This window comes from Artibeus jamaicensis, unplaced genomic scaffold (genome assembly GCF_021234435.1).
Source record: "Artibeus jamaicensis isolate MK-2021 breed Jamaican fruit bat unplaced genomic scaffold, CSHL_Jam_final contig_354, whole genome shotgun sequence".
Taxonomy (NCBI): Eukaryota; Metazoa; Chordata; class Mammalia; order Chiroptera; family Phyllostomidae; genus Artibeus; species Artibeus jamaicensis.
In genome coordinates, this window is record NW_026521803.1 from 17954434 (window position 1) to 17967024 (window position 12591).

At 35.5% G+C, this 12591-nt stretch overlaps 1 protein-coding gene across 4 annotated transcripts in view; it reads right to left on the reverse strand.

Annotated features, from left to right (window-relative positions):
• NOL4 (nucleolar protein 4) overlaps nucleotides 1-12591 on the reverse strand; it is a 285053-nt gene that overhangs the window by 88464 nt on the left and 183998 nt on the right. For 2 of the 4 annotated variants that reach the window (XM_037154492.2, XM_037154496.2), the window contains exons 7-8: nucleotides 6102-6281; nucleotides 5192-5383 (exon numbers count right to left, since the gene is read on the reverse strand). In XM_037154492.2, the coding sequence (XP_037010387.2) occupies nucleotides 5192-5383; nucleotides 6102-6281 (372 nt within the window). The remainder of the gene's footprint in view (nucleotides 1-5191; nucleotides 5384-6101; nucleotides 6282-12591) is intronic. The other 2 variants (XM_037154493.2, XM_053664284.1) reach the window with 1 other exon arrangement.

Consider the following 12591-nt stretch of genomic DNA (forward strand, 5'->3'; position numbering starts at 1 on the left):
TCTTCATAGGAACAAATTCAATAAGGTGAGAACTAGAATTTTAATGTGAGGAATGACCAAGGGAGCTGGTGGTAATGGGTATGATCTATGAGTGTAAAATAATTTTTCAGAAAATCTAGTGAAGAAAGACGGACTCGGATTGTCAAAGAGGAGTTATGACATTAAATATTTCCTTGGGATCTGGAGACATTTTTATGCAGAAGAGAAGAAATTTTCTTCCTAGTGAAGAAGGAAAACAAAATGTGGAAGCCCTGGGATGGTTGATGGAGCAATGTTCTAAATAATACTGGCTATACAGGTTTATGAACTTTTTAATCAGGATCTTGTATGAAGGGCTGGATATATTTCTGATTAATTTTTCACTTTAAAGAAGCACTTGTTCATTTTTTTATAATATCTCTTACTTGCTAAAAAAAATAGCAAGTGTCACTGTAGCATTTGCAATGCTTCCGATATCAGGGAAGCTGTGAATTAAAAACAAATTCTGATCCCTCTACTTTGGGCTGCATTAGACGAGTAGAAGCAAATGGTGTGCTTAGTCAGGTTCCCTTAAAAATGTACCATTTCCTAAACATTAAATATTATTTGATGAAAGAACTAAGATCAGAAGGTCAGATATCAAAGTTACTGAAAAAGTTATGATAGAATGTATTTAAAAAGAAATATTAAGAATAAGAATTTAGAAGATGGTATGAAAGTATGGTTTTCCCATAATTAGATTACATACATATTTGTTTTTAAAATTTATATCTCAGTTTTCCCTACAATAGATATCAGATCTACCAAGAAAATATGCACACTAAAATAAATTAAGCAAAAAGATAATTGGGCCCTGGCTGGTATAGCTCAGTGGATTGAGTGCAGGCCTGCAAAACAAAGGATCATGGTTCGATTCCCAGTCAGGGCACATGCCTGGGTTTCAGGCCAGTTCCCAGCAGGGGAAGCATGAGAGGCAACCATACATTGACATTTCTCTCCCTCTCTCCTTCCCTTCCCTTCCCCTCTAAAGATAAACAAATAAAATACTTTAAAAAAAAGATAATTGGGACCCTAGAAAGACTCTGAACTCCCTGGCAGGCAGGCATAAAAGTGAACATGAAAGTTACACCAAGTCCTAGGGATGAGAAAATATAAAAGCAGTCTCTGCAGAAGAAACCATTTTTCTCTTGTATTACCTTCTAGAAGAAATTTCTGAAATAAAGTCATTTGTAGTGGATATTAAGTAGCTCAATGGACAATGTCCTTGGCAAAGTTTTACAAAAACATTGCATGAGATTTATTGTTTCAAACACACATAGTCAATTATATAATATTAAAAAGCAAATAAATGGGTACTTTTTCAAGATGCTGACTTTTCTGAATTCAAATATTTAGGATATTTGATCTAACTTAGTACAGTGGCAAAATATAAGATATAAGAGGAATGAAGGACTGAGAGTCCAAGAGATTACCTCCCCCAAAATTTTCACTTGAGTTTTATAAACGTGTATTAAAAGTATGCAGCATGGTGAAACAGTCTCTAACAATACAAACTCATAAAGTTAGAAGAGAAACCATATCATATAACTCATGTGTGGGCCAACCACACCCATTAGAGGTGCTTTTGAATTCAGGATCCGGACAACTTGAGGTTCATTTCTTTTCTGGATCAACAAATACCCTTCAAAAAGTATGTAGCTGAAGTATTTTGCCAAAGCCACACAACAGAATCAGTAACAATCCAATATTTTTGTCTAAAGATGAATTTACTAGCTGTTTAACTCACTGGGTTTTTAAAATCTAATTAACACTAGGACAGTAGTCCAGATCAAACTTATTAATTTTTCATAATAGATGCTCTTTTGTATTCAACACTAAGGATTTTATGATTTGAGATGTTTGGTAACAATGAACTGGTAATAATGTGAAAAATGTGTAGAAAGTATCATAATACAGTTATTATATTTCATGTACTATGGAAAATATTTACAGTCATGACAGAAATTTTGGCTGCTTTGGGCATGAAAATCTGTGTGGTCTTGATAATTCCTGTTAAATAAGAATGCACAAACACATACTCTAATTATTGTAGGCAGTCAATTAAAAGTATCTGTTGAAATGTAAACTCTTGAGGGACAGTGCAAAATAATTAAACATAAATAGATTTTGTATTAATGACAGCAGAAAATTAGTCAAAGTGAATGCCAAGATTCTCAAGTACAGTACTAAAATATGCTGCGATAAAGCACTTCTATGGGGATACTTCTTTGGATTTCTTAATCAAAGTCAGCAGGAAACATATAATTTAGTATTTCACTCTATTTTAGTAGTCCCCTGGCCTAGACATCCTGACTCACTGGAAGAACTAAGTTTATTGAATGCCACTTTCATTTTATAATACAGAATCCCTTACCAAATAATCCTGCACCCAACAATCCCATTTTAAAACTATATTAAAAACTTCTTTAGGTTGCCTTGTTGACTTGTTAAGTATTGTAGAGTAATTTGCATGTGAAAACAATCACCTACTGAAAACGATCCATTTTCTTCATGTCTACCTGCACTAAACACAATAGAAAAGATGGTTTGTTTAATGTTGTTTCAATTTTTAAAAATACCTGTTAATATTATACCAAATTTAAACATTATGATGACTATTCATGAACTATTCAGAACTATTCATGTACAATATTTAGTAGTGATTACAATCTGTCCTACTCATGGCCTTTTCCTATCTATTCTAGAGAAAGATGACTATTCAGAATGACACACAACTCTCCCCAGGTTCCATGACCACGAAGTGACACAAAAACAAATCAAAACTCCGAGTGTCCTCCTGATGGTAGATTTTTTATTTCTAATAGTCCATTACTGAGTAATGTATAAAAAATGGGCTAACCTAGAATGTCAGCCTTCATCCATGTTGTTCATTTAACAATTATATTAGGTCTTGCATTATATCTTAAGCATTTCACTTGCCACAACTTTCATCTCAATGCATCATCATAATCAGGGAACATGTTATATTTTCATAATTAACAGGTCAAACACCTGTTTCTCCTTATTACTTTATATAATGTTGTGTGCATTACACATGTATTGATCAGTTTATAGAGCAATTTTACTTTGAAGCAGTCAATTTTCTGCTCCCTGTGCAAACCACAAACATATGTTCATTGAAGTAAATAAATACCATCAATGAAAAACACCCATGAATGTCTCAAATATGCCTTGGAGAAATTAAGAATTCTATATGAAAATGATTTTTTCTCTAAAATAATGATTAATAAGAAATTTGTACCATGAAAAATTACATTTTACCAAAGAGAAGAATCTCTAAACTTAAAAGATTTAAAAAAAAAAGTAATGTTAGATGCTGTTAAAATAAAAAAATTGACACATAATATTATCTTTATTGTTACTAAAAAAAGGAAGGTATATATTGTATTTTCTCCTCTGAATGAGACATGGTTTTAACTGGAATTTCATATCAACTGCTTAGTAGTCCCGAACTCAATCGAATGTCAATGCCAGGATTCTGGGCTTTTATACCTGTTTCGATATTCTTGTTGTCTATCATCTTTCTCCTATTGGGTAAGTGGTAATAACTTTTTAATAATTCAGTAATGGGGAACATAGCTTTTTTTCAAGCATTTTTCTTTTCTCTTACATCACGTCACCTCTATTGTTATAATTCAGTTTGATCAGACATAGCTATGCCATTCTCATTTTAAAATGACTTCTGTACCACAAACTCTGATTTCAGTATAGTGATTCTGAGAGATAAGCAATTATCTAAATGGAGGGTTCTGTGCTTTTATACTGCAAACATCTGGTAAGCTTTTTCAGATAAAGAATTAAATAATTTTTGATAGGTAACATTTTCAGAGTTAAGACTTATTTAGCAATTACTGCGTATCAGAAATGGCTCACAGAGTTCTGCATGTGACGATTTATACTATTGTCATAGCTTTATAAAGTAGGAATGATTATGAGCCCAGAGAAGTGACTGAGGACAGGTGGATGAAGTGACTGGCCCTGTGGGGGCCGCAGCGGCTGCTCCTCACCATGTCGGCAGATGGCGGCTTCTCTATAATAACAGTCATTTTCCTTTTAAAAAAATATCAAAGTTATTTTTACAAGCCAATGTAGGAAAATCAATAGCATGCAATAGATTTGTTACTTTTGTCATTTTATTTACAGTTGAAAAATGATTTCTCGTATATATATGTGTATATATATGTGTGTGTGTATATGTGTGTGTGTGTGTGTGTGTGTGTATATATATATATATATATATAAAACATCCTCTGAAACCTCTCCTATTCACACCAATTCCTACTCCATCACACTGAATAAACCAGAGGCACAGATCACAAATGCTGACAGTTTTGGCTTTAATGGAGCCAAGAGGGAAAAAATACATATTTCAGAAAATTGCCAGTACATTTCTGCTCACATACATAAAAAAGAAATTAAAAAAACACTGTAAATATATGCACTATTTAAAGGTGTAACAATTAGAGAGCAAGGTGAAATAGAATCAAATTTAAAAAACTGGTATCTGATTTGCACCCATAAGTAATCTAACACTGGTGTAGTCTCACCTGTCGCTAAAGCCCAGCTGAATATAAAAGCTCATGTTACCATCCACAAGCACACAGATATACTCAGTACAACAAAACCTTATTTTTCACATGAGGATTTCCAGTCCCTGATCTTTATTTTCAAGGCTTGCTATTTGTTAACCGTTGGCATGAAAACGATGTTACTTAGATGGACCCATCCATTTCCTTTCATTCCACAAAAAGCCATTCTCACATGCCATCTATAGCAACAACGGATGCTTCAGTTCGAGACTTGATTAACCTTATGTCCACTTTAGTAGTAACAGAAAGAAAACGAACATGAATGAGATGCTGGTTCTCATGGGATTTTACTCATATCACCCTCATTGCTTATGACATGGTATCAACTGGGCCTGCGAGCACTGGGTTCACCAGGTGTTCCTTATCGGATAAACAAAGGGGATAAATACTTCAGGAAGATGGAAAGGAGAAGGGGGAGAAAAACAAACGAGCAAACAAGAACCCCTTTGACCTGACATTATGGAAAAAATAAAAAAGACACTAAGATGAAAAAAAAAATTGTGTCATGGTGTACATGTGGGATTTTGATGGAATCTAGGGCTGTGTTTTAATTCAAAACTCACCATCTCAAAACCACTTCTTTTCATCCGCCTGCAGGACTTGAGGTAAGTACGTATGCGTTTTCTGGCACGCTCTTGATACTCAGGGAATTGTCGCCTGCATGAGTCAATGATAGCCTGGATCTTTTCTTTGGGCTGCTTAGAGATTGGGACCATTCGGTCCAAGTTTTCATCTACAAACAGCCTGACAAACATCTGTTGGCAAGAGGGAGACAGAGGAGAAGGGTTTGGAGGGCTGCTCTCTGCTATTCCTAGCTTTCTGTCTTGATTACTGATAGGAAAATACTCTTTCTTGGTTTATTCACTGGAGAACTTTGCAATGGAAAGCCAGAAATTTTAATCAAACACCCTTTAAAGACTTTCTAAATGGTTGGATAAAAAGAGAGAAAGAGAGAAAGGCAGACAGACAAAGACAGACAGAAAAGTATAGACTACTGTGCAGAAAAAAAATCAGGAAGTAACAGTAGACTGGGACAATTAAGCACCCCATAAAATTCTCTATTAAAGATAAATAAGACTGCTCCAATGCTACACTGCACGGTGTACTAATCTCTGAAAACAAACAACTGACTCTTTTGTCATGCATAATTAGATAAGCTGGGAAAGCAAAAGAAATAACTGGTGACGGGCGGCGAACTCTTTGGAGCAATCAGCTGAGGCCCCCTTCATCCACTAGGTAAACATGCATACTCACACAACACAACTCCAGTTTTCAGCTCACATTTGGCTTTAAAATTCTAAACAAAACACAGCAATTCTGGTGTCTGGTTGGCAAAGAGTGTTTCATGTACTTTTTAAATCCTTCTGTAAATTAAACAAACATGTCTCTAAAGTATCCACTTTTACCAATAAGCAACAACATGAAAGTGAAGTGGTAAAAATTAAGCCACACGGGGAGTGTGGCAGGACTCACATTGAAAGCTTTCAGCCGCTCTGCCTCAACGCCATCTGTCTCGTTAACTTTCTCAGAATCATCGTGGTCATCGTGATCATCTTCATCTTCGTCCCCTCTGTTTAGAGACAGGTCTTCAGCGCCTCTGTCTCCACTCTCATTTTTGCCCGAGTCATAGCTTGAGTAGCTATGTGCAGGAGACTGAAAACGAAGGAGGAAATTGTTTTTAAATTCATTGCACAAACATACGCACTTGGTTTTCTTTTTAATTTCAACCCTTTCTCATACAAAGTCTCATTTAAACGAGTTGATAATTCTGGAGCCGTGGCTATTCTAACTTAAATCAAAATTAATTTATAAGAAAAATTCATTTCCCCAGTCACATCAGTCACATTTCAAGTGCTCAATAGCCACATGGAACATTTCCATCACTGCACAAAGTTTTATTGAATTTAGCTTTTTGAGAGCAATTACTCTTTCCACTCAATATCCCTGTTCCAAAGAAAAGTAAAACCAACTTGTGATCAATTTTGGAAGAGAATCATTGAACCACAAGTTCTTTGAAATGGAAATGACCCCAAAGCATAGTCAGTCTAATTGCATTAGTATTCTTTAAACAGACAAGGAAACTGAGGGGTAGATCTATTTATTTGACTTGCCCAGCAAAGGCTATATAAAATACCATTGAGAATAGGGTTGTTATTTATATGACAACATTCTTTAAAATTAGTTTATATATTGTGCATGAGTTCTATGATGGCAACTGTTTTTATCTAGAAAAAAGTAACTAGGATTCCTCCAAATCATTGGTCAAGCCCAGGGCTTCCTAATGCTTGAGAGATGATGAATGCCCATCTAGACAGTTTTCACAAACTGATCATTGTACGGAAGACCAACCATGGGTCCTGCTGTGGTGTCTCCTACTTCTCTGTCAGCCTGGCATCTTTGCCTTTCAGAAAGAGCCCCTGCTTTTCACCAAGTGAAAGTGGCAGTCCTACAGGCATCAACCTTCTATACCTTGTATAGGGGTGCCTCAACTTCACCTCTAGGTGAAACAATTTGCCGATAACTGAAATTGGGTTGAATCCAGCAGAGCTAAGCCAACAGAAACAGTCCAGACAACATCACTTGAACATCTAGATACAACTGAGCCTGAAATTAACCCAAACACCTACAGTAACATACATCATCCACTCCCCACCCCTTTTATTTTGATTATATCTGAGTTTTAGTCACTTGTAATTGAGTCTGGAGTAGTACAGAAACCAATCATTAGAAAGCCAGAGTAAAAATGCAGATTTCACACCTAATAATTTAGATACATAGGTGGCTCCAAATAAATAGATAGTAGCATCTGTAAAAAGCAGCAGCTATCCTCAAACCTATCCAAAATGAAATCCTTCTGAAAGATCTTGCTAATGGGCAATTTAAATTAACAATGTTCAAAAATGCCTTTTGTCATGATAACTTACATTCAACATGCGTTATGGATCACACTAATAAAACTGTATAATCAGAGGAGGAATAATAAAACTAGAATTGACAACTGACCTTAAAAGTAAAGTAAAAATTTAAAAACCAGCATATTTTTACAGTTTCAATCATTAAAAAGATGATAGTATCTAATAAAATACAAGGCAAATATTCCACTTGTTTGAAAGATATACCATATAGAATATGTTTTTAGGATATGTTTTTAAATGGCAAGGCACAATATTTGGAAAATGTTATAATAGACTTAACATGATTTAAAATATGCCAAGCTAATTTATTCTTCCTACACACTGTGAGAGACAAATCAGCCATATGCTATAAATAGAATCACTTGGAACCATATAGGATTTATAGTCCTAGTCACTTAGGGTAAAGAAAGCCCATTCTCAATGGCTTTGAGAGTATTCAGGAACTAAATCTAAAACATAATTAATGCTTTTATCCTCTATAATATCAACTAAAATTTTTGTAACTCTAAATTCTGTTTTTCAGGTGGAGTTTCATTTCTTGCCCCCCTACCATGGAAGGTCTAACTGTAGCTTTCAAGGTCGATCAGATTAATTTCAACTTCCACAAAGATCCCCACTTCTACCTCAGTGCACCTTATATCTTTCTGCTAAATTGTGCACTCATAAATAAATATATTAGGCTGGCCAAAAAGTCTATTTAGTTTTTCCATAAAATAAAAGACACATTTTGCATTGTCACCAATAACTTTATTGATTTGGATATTTTGAGTATGTTGGCTATCTCCCGCTATTGGCTTCTAGTGGGCAGAGGCCAGAGGTGCTGCTAAACATCTTCCAATGCAAAAGATAGCCCTATAGCAAAGAATTTTTTGTCCAAAATGTCAATAGTACCAAGAAGCTTTGCAAACCACTTTTGACATGTTCTAGCAGTCACAACGCATTCTTCATACACTGCACAAATCTTTGGGGATTTTTGCATTTCCGTTGTGTTTGTACCTTTCTTGATATAGTAAAGCATACACTGAAAATGTGTATTTTCCCTCCATCTTCAATACTGAAATGGCTGCATGAGAATTCACCAAGTCTAAGCTTATCTCTGATAAGCTTTTTAAAAATGCACACTATGACAGCTGTCACAATACAGTCTAATAAAATTGTTTCACATAAAGTTAAAGACAATCGAGCACTACTGGAGCCATCATATGGAAAAAACTAAATGTACTTTTTGGCCAACCCAATACTATGGCATTTGACACAAAACTGAATACTTCTGTTGCCTGCTACTTTTTTCTTCATGTTAATTTGCATTTTCCTTTGAGCTCCACTGAGAGAAGCATCGATACACATCCTCCTACATTTCCCCTCACACCACACAGGATGCGCCCTCTACAGAGTTGGCATTCAAGACTAGTTTTCTACAGAACTGTTTGGTCTCTCAAAACATGAGAAAATGAAGATAAGTGCCCCAGACTGGGGAAGAATATTTGTAAAAGATACATCTGATAAAGCACTGTTATCCAAAATACACAAAGAACACTAAAACTTCAACAAAAAAACCCAGCCATATTAAAAATGGACCAAAGACCTCAGAATATATCTTACCAAAGAAGATGTACGGATGACAAATAAGCACATTAAAAGATGTTCCACATCCTCAGTCATCGGAGAGAAAGCAAATTAAAACAATGAGATAAGGCACCACTACAGACCTGTTTGGATGGCCAAAACCTGGAATGCTCACAACACAGAAAGCAGACCAGGATGTTGGGTAACAGAAACTCTCATTCCTTGTTGATGGGAATGCAAAATGGTACAACCACTTTGGAAGAGAGTTTGGCTTTTTCTCATAAACTGAACATATTCTTACCATACAATCCAGGAATTGTGCTTTATAGTATTTACCCAAGAAGCTAAAAACTTATGCCTAAGCAAAAACCTGCACACACAGATGCATACAGCAGCTTGATACATAATAGCCAAAGCTTAGAAGCAACCAAGATATACTTCAGTAGAGAAGTAAGTAAACTGTGGTACATCCAGATAATACAATATTACTTGACACTGAAAACACAATGAGCTCTCAAGCTGTGAAAAGACATAAAGGAACCATAAAATCCAATATGAAAAGGTGCCATAATGTATGATTCTAATTCTATGACATTACAGAAAAGGCAAAATGATGGATAGTAAAAAAATATAAGTGGTTGCTGAATGTGGGTATTAACAGAAATAAATAGGCAAAGTACAATGAAAAACTGTGTAATATTACAATGACGGATACATCATTATCCATTTGTCCAAACCCATAATGTACATCATGATGAGTGAACCCAAGTAAACTATGGGTTTGGGGAAATTATCATTTGTTGATGTAGACTTATCAATTGTAACAAATGTATCCCTCTGGTGACGGATGTTAATGGGGAAACTATGAAGCTGCAGAGGGTATATGGGAAATCTCTTTACCTTCCTTTCTATTTTGATGTGAACTTTAAAACTGCTATGAAAATAAGTTTCTTTCAAAAAACAGGAAATGTGGGTATTGAGAGGGTATAGAATCAAGCAATAAAAATTATGATAGGTCCCTAATAACCCACATAAGGCGGTCATTGCTCCATACACCTGCCTTGCGTCACTAAAAACTTCAGATGACCAGATCCTAGGAAGCCTTCATTTCAGGAGCAATTATTTTCATATCCCAGGTATGAATCCAGAAAGTCCGAAGCAGATTTTAAAAATATACAAAAAATATTATAGATTCACAACTGAGGCCCTATGAAAGGTGCATATTTGATTATCCTTAAAACACAGGTGTTAGCTTGTGGGGATAAGGATACATTTTTGCCTTAGTTACCCTATTTTGTTGTGTATAATGCAAACTCACATTTTTGTATACATTATAGATGGGATTATTACACCCATTATTATACCCATGGTATGTAATCATTATGCCCACATATAACGTGCATCTTTATCTTTCCCTTGAAAATTTGGGCAAGGAAGCACATGGTAAAATAAGGGTATATATTCCATTTGTTCCTCTTGAGATAACATGTGGCTTTCCTTAGCAAAGACCCTTCTGAAAATCCATTTTCACTTCCCTTTATCACATTTTCCCACCCTTAACATAACTGCATCACTAGACCTAGAGAAGTCCCCGCAAGGAGGAAGCTGAATCTGTCTGCACCCTCTGTGGTCAGAGCACAGGATGGCTCAGGCAGCAATGCCACAGTACTTGATCTGAGATGCCGCTGGGAGGTGGGGGGGGGTGAATGTCTGATTTCAGCCAAAAGAAAGGAAGACAACACTTTCACTTCTTCATTATGTGCTAAATAAGGGAAGAGTCCGATGAATTCGGTGTCAGACACCCATACTTTCACACTTTCTGCATATATCTGTCATAGCAGTGATCATGAAATACTGTACAAGTCAGCTCACATGTCCATTTTCCACAGAGACTGAGAGTTACTGGAAGTTGGGGTCACCTTCATGACCATGCCTTTTTCATCTTTATAACCTTATACAACGTCAAGCACACGGTGAAAATAAAGTAAATGCTTTCTGAATGACTGCGTACACATTGGAGTTATACAGAAGAGATGAGTTACTTTTTAAATCGCAACTACTTTTTTTAAATATCAGTGTTCATTACTGAATCTACCGGGAAATCTTAGCATCATTGAAAGTGTGATGACTGGACACTGTGTACCTGCTGACGTGATGTAAAAGGAAGCATACAGCATTGCTTAAGAAGCTCATCAAAAGGAAAAAAAATGGAATGTAATCCAAACTTAGTTCAGAAGCAATAGTTCTCCAAGCATGCCTGCTAGTCCAGTAGTATCCACATTTCCCAAGAACGTATTAGAAGTACAAACTATTAGTACCCATCCTAGACCAACTGAAACACACTCTTTGGGGCAGGACCCGATAATCTGTGTTGTAATAGGCCCTGCAGGGATTCTGATACACACTGAAGTCTAAGAACCACTGGTCTAGAGCTAACTTCCATTTACAGGAAATAAGGCAGGTAGAGTTACAAGTTAATGACACCAGAGAAAACAGACATCCAAAATATTACACATTGCACAGGACAACTGACTTTGGTTCTGCAATGAGTGAGTGACACAGGGGAAAATAATGTGACATAGTAATAGAGATCTCAGAACTATACTAACATTAAATGTACTGACCTTGCTTGTATCATGATTCAAATAAACACAATGCAAAAATTCATTTTTGAGAAAACTGGAAATATTTGGTGGTAGATGAGGGTTATTAGAGGACAACACTGAATCAGTTTATAATTTTGTTAGAGGTAATGACTAAACGTTTGGTTAAGTGAGTATGTTAGGAACTCTCCACATTTGCTGGAGACACAGATGAGGTGTGAAGGGATGCGGTACAGATACCCAGGAATTTGCTTTTAAACACCATAGAAAACAAGAGAAAAAGTGAAGCAAATTAATGTGAAAAGTTTAATCACTTAAATTTGGGTAATAGGTACTAATTCAACATATAATATAGTCTGTTTTTAAAAATAAAGTTTCAAAGTAAACTTTATAAATTTTGTGATGTTTGGCATCTCCTCCAAAGAGAATATTTTCTCATGACAACCATTTATTTGATATTTAAAGACGCTTATTTTATGCTGAGAACACTATTCCAGCTCCCAGAATTGAATGAAGCCTAGTTTTGTAATGCCTGAAAGTTATAAAATTTGGAGAGAGGGCTCATTTGAAAAATGACAGAAAAAAGTAAATATTTATTTTAAATGAGAAAAATTACAAAGGACAGGATTCAAAAAAGCTTATAAATGCTACAAAAATCTAGAAAAATATTATTTAAAAAATAACTCCTTGGCCTGTCTCTATAATACTGTGTTCTTTCCACATTTCTTGGCTTCATGCTCTTGGATTGCTTCTCCCAGTGCCAGTGCTTTTGTATTGCCATGGTCTACAGAGAGAACAGAAAAATTATTCAGCCTTTAGCCTGTTTGATGGGAGAATGTGTCTTTTATTGCTGACAGCTTAGAAAGTTTTCTTTGCTCT